This window comes from Natrix helvetica (assembly GCF_964273705.1).
Source record: "Natrix helvetica genome assembly, chromosome: 12".
Taxonomy (NCBI): domain Eukaryota; kingdom Metazoa; phylum Chordata; class Lepidosauria; order Squamata; family Natricidae; genus Natrix; species Natrix helvetica.
In genome coordinates this window covers 16,115,504-16,132,747 of record NC_138556.1, presented here as the reverse complement: position 1 = coordinate 16,132,747, position 17,244 = coordinate 16,115,504, and the positions used below count along the sequence as shown (strand labels likewise).

At 41.2% G+C, this 17,244-nt stretch overlaps 1 protein-coding gene across 2 annotated transcripts in view; it reads left to right on the top strand.

Annotated features, from left to right (window-relative positions):
• The window catches only part of ZNF609 (zinc finger protein 609), a 69,789-nt gene that overhangs the window by 17,166 nt on the left and 35,379 nt on the right, over positions 1 to 17,244 (top strand). For both annotated transcript variants that reach the window (XM_081964446.1, XM_081964447.1), the window contains exon 2: positions 5,216 to 6,096. In XM_081964446.1, the coding sequence (XP_081820572.1) occupies positions 5,347 to 6,096 (750 nt within the window). In that variant the 5' untranslated portion in view covers positions 5,216 to 5,346. The remainder of the gene's footprint in view (positions 1 to 5,215; positions 6,097 to 17,244) is intronic.

Below are 17,244 nucleotides of genomic sequence, written 5' to 3'. Positions count from 1 at the left end.
GCTGGTAAGAGACGTTCCCTTTGTATGTAGCTGAAAGTGCTGGTGGGATCAATCCATCTTGCGGTGACACATCGTTCCCAGTTGGCTTCTCTTTGCCTCTTACTTCTCCGCCAAAGGTCAGCGGTAATGCAGGCCGTCGTGATCAGCGAGAGAGCGGAAACTGCGAAAAGTCAAAACGAGCCTTTGCGAGATCTGACAGAGGTGTCTTCGTTAGAGGCCACAGTTTGGAAGTCAACTTTGAAGTTGCTCTTTAGTGGCATGACTCTTTCTCGGAATGCAGATGCAGCTGGTGGTGGTTTCATGCAGCCTTTAATGGAGTTAAATTATTTATGTCTGGCCCTGCATATGTGTGGTTTTCCCAAGTGAGAAGCTGTCTCTCTCAGTATTTTCTGTTCCAAGACTTCCCTTAGAATCCTGTTGGAAGGCTGCCAGTTGTACAAGTGGATACATGCAATTTCTGGTTTGCACGGGTAGAAAGCTGCATGGCAAGAAGGGAATGGAGGAGAATTCCTTTGCTTGGACTGATTTCTTCCCCATCTGATCTCCGTAATTTCTTGGGGTTTGGATGCTTATTTCTGGTTTCTGTACTAGACATTCTGGAGGGGCAATGGGCCACAAGCTGCAGGCTAAGGTACAGTAGGATAAATAGGATGTATCATCTCAGACATCTGGCTGAATCCACAGTGCACGGATTTTATTAGTTACGTTTTCCAGCTATAGTTTTCAACAAAACAAATTCCAGTTTCTGAGTAGTCTTCAAAAGTAAGGTCAAGCACACTAGTAGTAATCTTACTGATGTTGAGGACGTCTTTAACAAGAGTTTCGGCAGAAATTATTCACACACTCATGCCTACATAACCACACCCAAAGCAGCCTAGACAGGCATGGATCTAAATCACCAGAAGTGGAATTCGTATTATGAACCCTAATTCGTATTAGTACTCCACCCATTGTGGTAAGCATTTGGTGGCACTGAGAGACCTTTGATGGCGTTGTAGTTAGAATGCAGTATTGCAGGCTGATTCTGTCGACTGCCAGCAGTTTGATTTTCACTGGCTCAAGGTTGACTCAGCCTTCCATTCTTTTGAGGTCTTAAAATGAGGGCCCAGATTGTTGGGGACCATAGGCTGACTCTGTAAACCACTTAGAGAGGGCTGTAAAAGCACTGTGAAGCGGTATATAAGTCTAAGTCAGTGGTGAGTTGCCAATTTTTTTACTACTGGTTCAGGCGCGCTCACACATGTGCACAGCACTTTTGCATATGCACAAAAGCGTCCAGGTGGGTGAGCGGAGCCTCCCGCTGCCACTACTACCAGTTTGCCCAATCCGGGCCAAACCGGGAGTGACCCACCTCTGGTGTAAGTGCTATTGCTATTTGTCTTACAAGGCAAGGCATAGTTTCTATAGGTAGCCTTTTCTGCCATTCTGTGAACGCAGAAGGAACAATATAGTAATATAGTTTATTTTTGAGAGAGAAGGAACATTTTGGAGAATCACATTACGTTGCTGTAGGTGAAACTATTTTATAATTACTGTAGCTTGAAATAAGTTTAAATGTAGACTGCTTATTTAATCCGTAGGTAGAAAATCCAAAGTTTTCACATACACCTTTCCTATTTTCTTAAAATGTGTGCTTCTGCTGAACTGATCAAATGGTGATAGTCTGCTTTATTAAGCATTCGAATACCGAATGCAGACAATATTTATGACAAAAGTGCAATTGCGAGATATAAGAAAAAACAACATCAGGTCATATTTGTTTGCAGTATGTTGTTTTCTGCAATGAGTGTAAAGATATGATTGCCATGGAGGGTATTTACTTTTTAGTACTGACAGAGTTGGTTGGCATAAAGATAAGTTTACACTCCCTGTTTTTATTTGCCAGGTGTGCAGTATTCAGATCTGAAGCAGGAAAGGAATTCCAGATCCAGCAAGGGTGGATTTACTGTGCCTGCCAGCAGCTCCTTAAAAATGCTGGTTTTCCTCCCCTCTGAACTGACACTGTAGCTGAATGGTAAACATATTTTCCAGAGACCATGTGGAAGTCTGGAAAAAAGCATATCTTCTCTAGCAGATACAGTAAATACATCAACCACATCTGAAGCTCCTTTCCTGCTTTGGAGCTGAGCACTGCATGCCAGATTTTTGACCTGTTAACATAATCAGGACTGAAATGCAGCTCTTCAAATTCTGTCATCTGCCATTTTTCAGTATGACAAGTTAATTTGGTGCATTGCAACATTCGTCCCTTAAAAAGCATGATGCTTTATTCTGTGTTTAAAAACAAATCGGCCTTGGGATCACAGTAATTGTCTTTAGTTCTAAAGACTTATTAAACCAAGGTGGTTTCATTATTAAGAGAAACCACCTTATTAACTTGGTTTAAGATAAACCATGTGTGCAGTCTCCTGATACATGCATGAAGATGGATTTGGGCTATATTTAATGCAACAGTGCTTCTGAGCAGGCATCCTTCTGCAAATATTAATTCCCACAAGCCTTTTCAATTTGGCAGAAATGTCTGTAGAATGCTGTAAGTTCTCTTCCAACCTCTTGAACAACGGCGAAAAAAAAGAGAAAGAAATTGCATGATGTTCAATGAGTGTTAGTATGCACAGGTTCCTCCTCTTCTGACTGTAGGACATGTTTCTTGTTCTATTGGTACATAAAAGATGAGGCACGTCGATAATCCATTTTGTGGCTCTGCCCCTTCTCTAAAACTACTCCAGATAGGAAGAAGGTTGCTTCTGATCTCATTAGGAGGAATAAAGGCTTAGGGACAAGATGTGACAAGCCAATCAGCCAGAATATTTCAGGGAGACAAATAGCAGTACTGTAAGCTATGTACTCTATCAGAAGGTGGGGTAGTGAGAGGCTGCCGTTTTACAAAGCCATTCCTGATTCTGCAGCTGCTTATGCTTCTGCATTTATCTACGGTAAAGGCAAAATCACTGCTGCGATTTTTGTTTTGTTTTTTTAAATTTCCTGCTCTAATACCAACTCTCGGCTCCTGAGGTTAAAAAATCTCCATAATGATCTGTCGGAGAGCAGATTGTTAACCGCCAAAGTCAGAGAATCTATGGGGGAATGAATGGGAAACAGTGCAGCTACTGCAATCATGTGAATTAATTGCTAATATTATACCTTGTTCCTTCCTCCTGATCTATTTTACCAGCCTGCATCCTTGTGCTACCAAAACGTAATCTTCATGCTTCATGGAATTAAAAAATAAAATGAAAATACAGTATCCGTCTCTCTAAAAAAACAATATTGCTCTTGTGTTCCGTAAGCGTTCCCCATGTGTTACAACACAGATCATCAGTACCTTGTGGTTAGCACGGAGCAGCAAAAGACAATAATGCTTAAAGAAAGCCACAGATGGAGGGGCAGCCATGGGTCCATAGGCGCACCTGAGAATGCCCTTTGCTGGCATTTGGCTGACTGCAGGGAAAATGCTATTTCCTGTACTAATTTACACCTTGTAAATATAATTGTCTTATCTTATGGAATGACTGACTTTCTCATTTATATCCTCCAGGGTGCAGAGTCTTCTTGAAGATTTATTTATTTACTTACTATATTTGTGTGTCACTTATTCTCAAAGGTGTGATGGTCACTGAATCATTACAGGCTAAGAATCATTATATGCTGGTAAAAGGGAACCAACATCTATGTATTATTTGGCCTATAAATACAGTTCTGCATACACAGCTCTCACTATTCTAATTTATACTGTTCTAATTTGGACTTTTCTAATTTGTTTCTTTGTCTTTTACTCTCACTTTTTTTAGTAAATTTATTATTTCTGGGACCATTACAGTCGGGTGGGTTGGTGCCGGCATTACTGCCGGTCCGCATGCGTGAGCATTTGCACCTAAAAAGGTCTGTGCATGTGCACAATGTTAGAAAAGGAAATGCAATGAAGATGGTTCTGCCTATACGCAGAACCGTGGCGCTGCCGCCTCCGATAGAACCAGTTCGGGGGCATGGCAGGCTGAGTTACTACCTACTCGGCTGAACCAGTCCAAACCGGTAGGAACCCACCTCTGGTTACATGAAATTGTGGGCAGAAATCATGTAGCTTTTCCTTTTCTCTGTAGATAATTTAGGATTTTGGAAGAAACTATTTTCAGGTGATGTGAAATCCTTGGATAACATTGTCTCTTATTCAAGTCTTTATGGCTCATACTGCTGGAATCTGGGATGTGTATGTCACCTACACTGATCAGCCTGTTGATTTTTGCCCTTCAGTTAAAGCTATCAGGATAGAAGGGTATCTTGTTCTTTAAAAATAGGCATATTTGTTATGCTGGTAAGATTGTCTCCATCCTTTTCTCAGTTGCTTTTATTCTTCAGAATGAAGCCTGGTACATTTCTGGGTTTTTTTTTTAAAAAAAAAAATCTGAAAATTGAGCTTCATTCTTTTGTGCCCAATTGAACGGGGGAGCAGTTCTAGCCTTTGAGAAGTTGTACCAGGGGTGAAATCCAGCAGATTCTGATAGGTTTGGGAGAACCGGTAGCGGAAATTTTGAGTGGTTCGGAGAATCGGCAAATGCCACCTCTGGCTGGCCCCAGAATAGGGTGGGAATGGAGACTTTGCAGTGTCCTTCCCCTGCCACGCCCACCAAGCCACGCCCACACCCACCAAGCCATGCCCACAGAACCGGTGGTAAAAAAAAATGAATTTCACCACTGAGTTGTACCTTAGGGAAACGCCCTTGTCCTTTGGATCCTATATTCATTTTATGTATACCATGTAACTAGTGGGGGGGAAAGAAAGGTATGCAGTCTAAGCTATATAGGACAGATAAACTATAGTAGAAAACAAATTCTTTGCACAGAGAATGCCTCACATTCATTCCCAGGCTGCTCTAATAAAAAAAAAAAGCAAATAGTAAATGAAGGGAAGCTTAGAGACCGCAGAGAGCAACTGCTCATTTTAATACACGTATTGCCTAAATTTATAAAAAAATGTTTGATTTGATGTTAGAGTCCTTAATCCTATGAAAATAGTTTAATGTGATTTGACCTTCAAATTTTTCTTTTAGCCTGAAATTGAAGAAGGAATGGCTAATGATATTCAGTTACTCTGCCTGAGCATTTTACCCCTGCATGTAAAATCCTTTCCCATATTTTTGTATGTTGTGTATGGTTTTAGAATACGCTTCCTAAATAATAGCAATGTAACGTATGTTGTCCCTGCTTTTCCTTTCAGCCATTATGTTATCACCCGGGTCCTTCTTGATCACTGGAGGCTTGAGAACATAGCTGAAGCTGCTACTTCACACCTTGAGGCTGAAGGAGCAGACAAGAGGCTTGAACCTTGAGGTGGTGGTTAACTCTAAGATGTCCTTGAGCGGTGGAGCTACCGGAGGGAAAGGAGTGGATGCAAACCCAGTTGAGACATATGACAGTGGGGATGAATGGGACATTGGCGTAGGGAATCTCATCATTGACCTGGATGCGGATTTGGAGAAGGACCAACAGAAATTGGAAATGTCTGGCTCCAAGGAGGTTGGTCTGCCAGCCCCAAATGCTGTGGCGACATTACCAGAGAACATCAAGTTTGTGACTCCAGTGCCAGGTCCACAGAGCAAGGAAGGCAAATCCAAATCCAAACGGAGTAAGAGTAGCAAGGACAACGGCAAGGCTGCCCCGGGATCCTCCTTGTTTACGCCAAGTGAAGGGACTACTGGCAAGAAGGAGGTTCAGGGGCGCTCAGGGGATGGTGTGAACTCTGGGGGTTTGGTGGCCACCATTGCCCCCAAAGGCTCTGAGAAATCAGCCAAGACTTCTCGCAGCGTGGCGAACTCCAAGAAGGAGAAGGAAGGTGGCTCTTCCAAGAGTAAGAAAGAAAGGAGTGAGGGCGTGGGTGCTCCCGCTGAAAAGGAGCCCACTGTACTCCAACCTCTTGCCTTGGCGGTCAGGGTTGGGCAATACGATGGTGGCCAAGGATCGGATCCTACCGCTGCCACCGAGCAGCTTGGAGGTATAGCTATTGACACGGGATCTGCGCTCAACCCGTTGGGAGTTAAACCAGAACTGGAAGACGGGGACAGCGAGTGCCGACAGCTCAAAAAAGTCAAATCGGAGAAGGTAAGGCACAGGTTGGTTTTCGGGGGGGTGGTGGTCCTTGGATGCTACTTTTGCTTGAAACCCAAGGGATTATTAATATCCACAGTGCTTTTGTTAATAACGGGCAGAATACGCTGTCCCGTAACTTCTCTGACATGCTATTTTGCTATATGGTGTCACTTGTTCTGGAATCTTGATAGTTAAGTGGATGTCGTCCTTTTGTCCCGAAGAACTGGAAGGCTGATTTTGTCATTTTTTAATCTGCTGACGTGAATGGTTGCTTCTGAAAGGCAATTGATGGAATGATGAAGATGTAGCTATTTATAGTTCTTTGTTGCTGCTAGACAACCTGGGAACTTCCTATCCTGTTCCTTAGATTGTTTGTATGGAATTACAGTGACTGTAGTGATACAGGCTTTAGTCTGTAACTCGGCCTGTTTATCCAAAGGCACGTCTCTGGAGAGGAAGGAAAGAGTCATGTCAGGTAGTCCTTGGTTAACAACGGTAATTGGGACCAGAACTTCAGTCGCCAAACAAAGCAGTTGTAAAGTGCGTGTCTTGTGACCGCTCTGACAGTCCCAGCAGTCCCTCTTGCAGCTATTAAGCAAGGATCATGAATTGTTAAGCAAGGGCCTCATTACAAACTTTCCCAACAATCAGTGGAAAAGACAGCAGGAAGTTGCACATCCCATGTAGCGGCCTGGCATGTTGGTAAGTGGTGGCTCTCAGGTGGGGGGGGGTTGCGTGGGTGGCTAGTGCAGCGGGAGTGGGGCTGGGGGTAGTTGCTGCTGGTTGGGTAAGACTTATCAGAGTGACTTGCAACTTTCCCTGCTAGCTTCCCATTAATTTTCTTGGTGGAAAGTCAATAGGAAAGGTTGCAAACGTTGATCCCATGGCCGTGGGACAGAGCAGCCATTGACAGTGCCAAGGTCACAGATTTTAGCCATGTCACAACGGGGGTGCTGGACCGCTGGAACATAGAGGACCAGTCATGAGTTCCACTTGTTCAGCACCATCATAACTTCAAGCAGTTGTCCGAAGGAGTGGTCATTAACCGAGGACAAGCTGTATTCCTAGGAAGAACAGAAGGAACGAACAGATAAAGCTTCTCGGTTGCGTCAAAAGATTTTAAAAGCAGACTGTGTGTTTAGAAGCTTGTGTGAGCTGTATAACTTGATATATTATTTCTGCCACTGCATCTCCCAGCACATCTGTGAAGTGTCACCTGCCCGTACTGAATTATTTATAGCAGTGCACTGTTTTTGAGGAGAAAAGAGCATCTTCATGGATTGAGCATAAGGCTTACTTGAACTTTCAGGTGCTAGTCTAGGAAAAGGCTTAAAGCTAATGGCTTTCAGAGAATCAGATCTGTAGTCCAGCTGATAGCTTATTACTTTCTTCTGCCTAGATTCTGGAAATAGCAAAGCTTTATGTATGTATGCATTGCCTGGTTTTAGCTTTATTATTATTTTTATGTGGAAAACATTGATGTGGGGAAGCAGAGAAAAATGCACGTCACTACCTACATATCTCATAAAGGAAACAAAAACCTACCACTTGGGCTTACAGTGAATCAAGAGAATTCAGATAGGATTTATGAATACTTGCTTCTCCACTATAGAGTAGTAGCCATTCCCAGCCTGATGCCTTCCAGATGGCTGCTGAAGTGGGACTGAGCTCTTGCTTACACTGTAAAAAAAAAGGGGGGGAACGCCTATTCGGTATCATTTTCTCCAGAGTGCTGTCAAGGTTCATCACTTTCCTATCATGGTTTTTATGGCGAGAGCTATTTGTGGAGGAAAAAGAAAACAGACTCTGGTTTAAGTGCTGTGGGAGCCTCCTGATAGTTAATAGCTGAAATCTGTGTTTTCAGGATGCTTGTATAAGAAGGGAAGATTAGTATCTTTATATTTTAATTTATTTCCCTTTCTATCAATGGAATGAGCTAGAATATACTTTGGTATACAACTGGCTTATATTGAAGGATTGGCAGATTTGTTTTAAAAATAGAGATGTATGTTCGCTGTATGTTTATTAGTCCTACTAGTTTAGTTTACTACTGAGCTAGTTTACTTCTTTCCTATTGATTATAGGTAATAATTTGTGTTTATATTGAAGTTTACTGTCATTATTTCTGTACGGTATAAAGAAAAAAAGACTGGCTGTGTTATGCCTTTTTTCAACCAACAGATGTGTACAGAAAACTAGTCTGACAGTTCTGTAATATGTGGAATTTAGATTCCAGATTCTGAAACAAAATTGATTAGCCCTGTCAGATTGAGCATAAACCTGGTTCTGCTTTTTTATAGCAATGAAAATGGCCTGTGGTAAACCTAATAGGAAAACATGCCTTATAAGAGTCTTGCTTGTTTTCTCCTTCTATTATCTCCAGGCAGCACATCCAATGGGAGCTGTATTCCAATTTACCTGGAGGGCAAGGATTTAAGAAAAACTGTTTAGCTTGAATTTGGCAATAATGCATGTCTTTATAAAATTGGAGTAGCAACAGAGTCCATTTCAAGGCACCTTAGCAGAATCCTATCCATTAGATTTGGCCCTGAATGGAAAATGAAATAGTTGGGGAAAGGTTTTCCAGGAGAGACTTTGCAGATCCTACTCATCCTTGTAAATCTCTCCCCCAGGCTGTTGTGTTAATTGGGAGATAGATGTTTGTATAAGGTATAATGCCAATATTTGGGAGGGTGGGGTTCTTTTTCTTTAGTGACAGGCTCTTTTGCCCATGACCTTGGAAAAGAAATAACTGGAAGATCAGAGGCCTGATGTCTGAGCGTAATGCCACTTCACTTCCTTCTGCCAGCTCTGAGATTGTGCGGCTGGCAGCTGGCAGTACTCTGGCTATGTACTGCTTGTGCTGATAATAGCACAATAAATGGCAGTTTCTTGCTGTGGGGCAACAACTTCTGTAGTGCCTGTGAGAGTAGGAGGGACAGCCTAGTGGACTGGCAGCTCCATCTGTTATCATTGTTCTCTGCTGTGACTGTCTGCTTGATTTAGGATAAATGGAGAACAAGGGATGACCAGTGGACAATACAGCTTCCCTCCCCTCTTTGCTTCTGTTGCAGCTTTGTTTTAATTTAAGAGTTATGGGATGGGATGGGATGGGATGGGATGGAGAGAAAGCATCCTCCTCTGAGATATGGGATGCTGACCTGATTGCTATTAAATGGAGGAAGATAGGATTTTAATAAGCTTCTTGTAGAGGTATGTATGGACAGCTGATTTTGCACATAAAGTGTTCTGAATGCATTCTTTGTCATAGTCGAGGATTAGGAGACTCAGTTACTCTCCTATTAAAAATTATAGTTGGAAAGAGGAACCAATTCCAATTTACGAATCAAAGCATTTCATACTGTATGTCAGTATTTATAGGCCCAGTTGAGATTATCATGACAGTCTTAAACTGGGGGGGGGGGGGTCGGGACTCTCCCTTCTTTGTGACGGAAACAAAATGAAAATGTCTAGTGTCACTTTAGAATAAACAGTCGTACTTTGTTCCGTATGAGTGGGGAAATTTTTAGCTCATTCTAAAATTGGTTAATATAAGAGTATGAAACCATTGTACTATTAGTAAAGTTCCTTCATTCTGAATGCACAGAATACATCTTAACTTCTGAAACCGAAAAAGTTGCAAGCTTCAAAAATGTTGTAGTTTGAATTATGAGCTTTTATTTCAGATGTTTTTATTTTATTTCAGTACGAAAGCTACACCTTTGCTTAGGGGTTATAAAGAAAAAGGCAGGTTATGTGAAGCCCAATCTTTCAGGCAAACCAAAATCAAACAACCCCTCCCCCATGTAGCTTCCTTTAAAAAAAAAGTTCTTTGGCACTTGAATCAAAGCTAATTTTCTTTGATTAAACAATTATTCCTGGAACATGCTAATAATCAGCATTGACCATGAATTTTTCTAAGAATGCAGTGTCTCTTATTTTTTTAATGTACTAGTTAACAGGTAAAAGATAGCAGGTAATAGGTAAGAGTTATCTGTTCTAGAAGCAAAGATTTGAATCATAGCAAACATATTGAATTGCTAACAATGGACCTCATTTTTTAAAAAGAAGCCTTATCAATAAATATTAATTATAGTTTTATTTGCATTTCAGCTGGCATAGAGTTAGCCTGGTGGAAGTAGAGTTGGATATTTTAAACAGCAAAACATGAAGGATCTTCAGGCAGATGGATATAAAGTAAAATACAGTAAATATTTAACACTGATTCAATCCAGTATGTTATATTTATTTTCAATCATCATGTTTACCTTCCCTCCTACTGATGCACGTGGCAGTTTTGAAACTATTGCAAAACCTGTTCCCAAATGATGGCTGCTAAGGGAGAATTGTATGTCTGTCCTTCCCTGTTCAGGTAAAGAATTTAAGAACTGCTTCTTTCTGTATGAATTGGGGAAGCTTTAGGAATCTGATATTTTAAAATTGCAGTGCAATTAACAAATCTGCATGTCACAGACAAATGTGGAAGGTCCTTCACTCACTGGGTTATTTGCAAGGATCAAATCCAATTTTATTATGTTCATAGAGCAGCACTGAAATTGAAAGGCAGCATGGAGAAGTATAGTGAATGTGGGAGATGAACAGGTGGAGTCAAATGCATCATCAGTTTGGAATCCTTATGCAGTCACAAGAGACTTAAGTCCAGGCCTCTATGAATTTTGTTGACTCTTATCTACCGCCAGTTTGCCTTGACTGTTAGTATATCAGAGTCACGTGTATAGGTAGCATGTAATAAACTTGCACCTGGCAGTGTTGGTGAAAATGAAATTTAATTCATTTCTTTCCCCCCCCCCCTCCCCAAATATCCTGACTTTTTAAACTACTACTTTTGTGTTTTGCATTATGTGACTTTTTCTGATGGGTATATATGTATTTAATTTTTTTGGAAATATGGCAAGATAAAAATTGTTTGATTCTGCTGGGGTATCCTTCTGGACCTTTGTTCAGAGTTGTCTGTTTTGAGGTAAAAGAGTTAAAAGTTAACATACTTCAGCTCTCTCTTCTTTTTTCATCCATTTGTCTGCTTTCTCATGAAACAGTTAAACTCAAAATAGAACTTCAACTCAAATTAACTCAAAATAAAGTTTTCTAGATAAAGCATGCACTGAAATGTGTACGGCATTTAAAGTGAATTCCTGTATTGCTTTCATCTGTAAATGTGGTACCAATTTAATTTGACCTTCACAAGAGCCTCTATATCAGGGGTGTCCAAACTTGGCAACTTTAAGACTTGTGGACTTCAACTCCCAGAATTCCCCAGCCAGCAGAGCTGGCTGGGGATTTCTGGGAGTTGAAATCCACAAGTCTTAAAGTTGCCAAGTTTGGACACCCCTGCTCTATATGTTCAAGTCACGGCCAATGGGCTCTATGTGGCTCTGGTCAGCTATTATAGGTAGTCCTCAACTTACAACCATAATTGAGCCCAAAATTTCTGTTGCTAAATGAGGTATTTCCTAAGTGAATTTTGCCCCATTTTAAGACCTCTCTTGCTACATTTGTTAAGTGAATCATTGGAGTTGTTAACACAGTTATTAAGTCAGGGGTGTCCAAACTTGGGAACTTTAAGACTTGTGGACTTCAACTCCCAGAATTCCCCAGCCAGCCATGCTGGCTGGGGAATTCTGGGAGTTGAAGCCCACAAGTCTTAAAGTTCCCAAGTTTGGACACCCCTGTATTAAGTGAATCTGTCTTCCCCATTGATTTTGCTCGTCTGAAGGTCGCCAAAAAGGATCACATGACCCAGGGACCCAGCAACCGTTATAAGTATCTGTCAGTTGCCAAGTCTCCAAATTTCGATCAGGTGACCATGAGGCTGCTGTGACGGTCATAAGTGTGAAAAGCAGTCATAAGAACTATCTGTTATGCAGCCCCACAAGATCGTTTATTATCGTGTGATTTATGTACTGTACATAAAATATATTATATATTTTGCAGGCAACCCAAGACAATTCCTCTTTACTCAATGCAGCCCAAGCAAGGCCAAAGGGGACACACACCCTGTGTAACTTGAGAGATGAAAGATTACATATTTAAAAGTCAAATAAATACTTCTAATGGATGGTGTGGTGTACAATCCTGGGAGCCTAAGTTCAAAACAAATCCTTTTTATTATGCTGAAACTATTATGATTAGATAAGCTTCTATCTGTTCTTTTCCTTAAATTCCTAGGGTTTCAACTGGCTATTTACTTACAGTGGATTTATTACCTTTAAGCATTTCTTTAAGCAAAATAGCTATGCCTGAGCTTGCAGATTATCTGGTAGCATGTCCTCTTAATCTTTAAGAGGAATTATGTTGCACTTGGGCATTTTTGTTCACCTATTGAGCCCTTCCCAAGGACCTGAGGTAAGCAGATGTTTATAATAACATTGGCATTGACAGAATCACCATCAGTTAATAGCAAGGGCAGCTTTACTTGGAACAGCTTACATTCTGTGATGATACCTTAAACACCACCCCAGGTCCTTGAGAAGGATTTGATAAATTGATAAAAATGCCATGCCCAGTCCAAACATCTGGCTGTAACGAGCAGTAATAATAATCCTTGCTTCTGTCTGGAAGGAGGGGATGGATGGTTTTCAAATCTTGTGCCTTCTGAGTGCCCTTCCTCTCATTTTATCCATACTTTGAAATGTTAAAATTTCTAAGTATTCTTCAGCGGTTTGGATACAAGAAGCAAAGGCTGTGAAAGGAGTAACATAACAACACTAGAAATAACTGAGGGGAGCTGACATTTGGAGGGGTTCTCACACATTTATCGCTGGCGGGAATATGGTGTTGATGGGATTGTTGGAAAAATAATGGGCAAAGCCCTCGGCATAAGCACTTCCGTGTAAAGAAAAAAAAGAAAGAAAAGCCAAGCTAAGTACAGCCACAAGCTTTCGATCCCCCTTTTCTCCTGGAGATGTGACAAAAAGGGCAGCAGCTCTGTCAGAGACAATTTCCCAAGCCATCAATTTCCTTCCTTCTAGCCAGGCAACTGCTCCCGATGACAAGGGCTGAAGGCCAGCGAGCTAGAGTAGAGGCATGCTTATCGTGCCATGGTTTCCCGCTAAGTGGTGCCAGTCAGTTGCTGTGATTCTAAAAATGCCAGCAGCAGTAAATATACCCATTCCTACTAAAAACAGTTTGTAGCCAAGCAGATAATACACTCAAGCCTTGACTGCTGTTGGTATTCACATTTACTTTTCTCCCCTTCCACCTATCGGTCCAAAAGGCTATCCGTGGCTAGAATTCCCAATGCACCAGATACATTTTGAGGCCAGTAGTTTTTGCATAGAGGCCAGGAATGATCTGTGGTGTTGTTACAGTAGTTGCACTCATTTTTATTTTCCATTCTAGGGGTAGAGATGCCCCCTATTAACTGTTGCATTCAATTTTCCACTTATTTGCTTGTGGTCTGTTACCTGCTTTGCTTTCTGAGCTGAATATTTCTGGCATGCACCAGAAGGTGTTCCTCTCTTATTGGAGCTTCCAGTTGCTGCTCAAATTCTGTTCCTTCTCCATAGTGAGGGAAAGGAGTATCCAGGATGGGTTGACCTTGTTCTCTCTTGATTGGGCTGAGTCAGATAAGTTCTTTAGGCCACGTCCTGGTCACCAGGTACTACCCCAGTTATCGACTCAGCCCTCAACTGGGCGGTTGTGCCATCCAGGAAGGCCAAAATCTGGTGCTTTGGCTTCTATTTTTTGGTACCCAGCAGTGGTGGGTTCCGAACAGTATGGCCCGGTATAGCCGTACTGGTAGTAGCCAGGGGCAGCAGCCACCGTACCGGTACGGTGGCGTCCGCCCACTTTCTATGGCTTTTTATACCGCGAGTGGCCCATTGCCCACGCATGTACAGCGTGCGGCGCTTGTGTGGCCTCCACCGAGCAGCTGGGTGTCGTAGGGCAGTGGCGTGCGCATGCAGCGCATATGCCCATCTAGGATGCCTGGCCCTATGCGCAGCGTACCGGCTGAGCCGGGGTATGGAACCCACCACTGGTACCCAGTATGTGTATAGAGGCATGTACCATTAACCATGAGATGCCATAGGTTCGAGATGAGTTGCTTTTTTTTTCTGGAGGCTTATTATAATTGAGAAATACACTGTGTGAGTGGAAGAAACTCATTCAGTGAGAATTATTTTTGCTTATGCAATAAGATGAGCCAAACACATTATACCTTATTCTGCTTTTTATCTCCATTAGGCCAAACAAGAAAGGCAGTGGTGCCGCTAAGATTACCACTGTTCTCGTAGCAAAAAAAGTAAAACATTTGGCATCTTTGTAGTTAATTAATTAATTGGCATTTGGCATCTTTGTAATTAATTAATTACCCCCTAAATCACATTCAGGCAGTGGTTATTACGGATGGTAAAACATCAAACATGGTAAACTACAGTGGTTCACACAGCACACTAAACAAAAAAAAAAGCATTGTGGCTTATTGTGATTACTTGGTTCATAAAGTACATTAAGCTATTAAAGCAGTTGTTTATGGTTTAATGTGAAGATAACATATTAATTGTCAAGGAAAGGTTTAATATAGCATGGTCAAAAGAATACTTGTTCAAAATAAGGCTTCCTAAAGCATATCTAATATATTTTTATGCTTCTCTTTTTTTTAAAAACCCTCCATGACGTAATAGACTAGAGCATCTGATAATTTAAAAATATGTATATTCTCCTTGGGGTAGTTGGCACTAAAGATGCCCCACTGCTAACAGGTCTCAGTCTTAAACTTCATAGTAGAGTCTTCTTTTCTTTAGCTGTCTTCTGCATATGTGACATATGTTGGGTTTTTGAGATAGAAGAAGAACCCTTGGGCCTCATATTAGTCTTGGTGGGCCAACTATGTCTTAAGAAATAAGTAATCAGGTATTGCACATTGTAGCTTCCCTGGGAGATGGAAAGTTGTGTGTTGAGTCAAACTCCCCTGTGTATCAGGACACAACTTTAACTTTTATTTAATTTCTAGACAAGCCAGAATACTGAGATGAAATAAAAGAGATTGAAGAAGAAGAAAAAATGGATTATTTGACTGCTTTCCAAAGGAGCTCTGAAACCTTGCTTAGTGTCTTCATTCTATTATTTAAGATGGGATGTATTTAGTGATAGCTTGAAACTTTGTTGTCTTTCCACAAAAGAACATTTTCGATCTTTTTCCTTTTTGGTGTTTTCCAGGTTTGTTAGTACGGTTCGGTACCCATCTGCATCTTGTATTAGTAAGCCCCTAAAGGTATTGCTTAGTTGATTTAAAGCCTCTGGACACTCCTAGCAGGCATTAAGGCAGATGGCGTTTGCTCTGCTTTTCAGGTCCGTTTGCCAGAGGAGGTAATTTTGAAGGATTTGATATGTCAGTAAATGGAAGGGGAAAACTGGTGCCTTTGCCCGTGCCTGGGAAATGGGCCAGCCCTGGGTTGGCAGGGAAAGCAGCAAATTCATAGAAACTAACGGCTGCAGCTGAAAAGCTCTGGCAAGCCACTGAGCAGGGGAATAATAGCAAGTACATAATACAGACAACTACACCTAAGGAAATGGAGGTTTTCCTGTTATTAATAGGGAACCTTTGATTCTGTGTTCCATGATGGAGCCTCCATCCATTTCAATACCTTAACAGAATATTGGCCATAAAGCTTCCTCTGGGTCTACTGGAAATGAACAAGGGGAGGTGGATGGATGCAGCTTTGCTCTTTTAAAGAAAGAAATGTTAAATGCAAAAATAACAATTTTAATCGTGTACTTTCTACCTTATCTCTCTTATCTGCATCTTGGGTTGTATTCAAATATAAGAATGCTGCAAGTATTAACATACGAAAGCAGGTTTTTCCTTTGCAGCTACAGAACTGAAAGCTACTCAGAGAGCTGAATTACTTTGGGCTCATTCTCTATTGTATATGCTAAATGTGGATTTGTTTGAAACAGGATTTAAACATTAGTTTCATCTAAAAAAATAGTGAAATTGGGTTGTCAATCTCTGTCCAGCAGATAAATACTTCCTAAACAAAACACCCAGATACCATAGTGTGGTGCCAGTCGGTCTGCCAATTGATGTTCCTTTGTGTCATGCCAGTCTGATAGGTTTTGCAATGCAGAGACATTCTTGGCATTTCTGCCTCAAGTAGCAATTGCTGAATGAATCTTATATTGAGTAGCTTAATACATTCACAGTCTTCTCGATTCATTCTAAACCATTTAGAAGGTTAGAATAATCCAGGGAAACTTAACCAAAGTGGAATTGTGTGTCCACAAAACTGACATTCAATAAATAAATTATTTGTGCGTTTTTGTATTCTTCTGATGCTTCCTATATTTTTATTACAATCAGTATGTATAACATGCTTGATGGAGTTTCAAGACTTATAATCAGGATTCATCTTGGATATTTTAAAGCATCCTTTCCCTCAAATAAACATGCTGCCAAGGGTTTCTGGGAATTCAAATCTACAGTTGAAGAACATCGGAGAAGACAGTTTCAGAAACATTTATTTCATCTTAACACATACTCCTTATGCTGCATATCCAGAAGTTTAAGCAGAAAGCACAAATAAATTGTGACAATAAAACAGAAAAACTACAATAATTTTCTTAGGTTGTACACTTCTAGAAATATTGCTAATGCCATGCATATTTCATAGAAGATACTTATTGTAGTCAACTTGATGAATCTGATTTACCACGTTTTACTTGGAAGCACATTCTATTAATTGTACTGAATACATATCCTGACGGGATGCGGTGGCTCAGTGGCTAAGATGCTGAGTTGTCGATCAGAAAGGTCGGCAGTTCAGCAATCCCTAGCGCTGCATAATGGAGTGAGCTCCCATTACTTGTCCCAGCTTCTGCCAACCTAGCAGTTCGAAAGCACATAAAAAATGCAAGTAGAAAAATGGGAACCACCTTTAGTGGGAAGGTAACAGTGTTCCGTGCGCCTTTGGCATTTAGTCATGCTGGCCACATGACCACAGTGACGTCTTCAGATAACACTGGCCCTTCGGTTTTGAAATTGAGATGAGCACCGCCCCGTAGAGTCAGGAATGACTAACACATATGTGCAAGGAGAATGAATGTTTCCCTAAACTATTTTTCTTTCTACTGACTGAAGCACTGTGAAGGATTGCAGACAATATTGTGCAGTGTGATGTTGTCAACCTTCCAATAAAT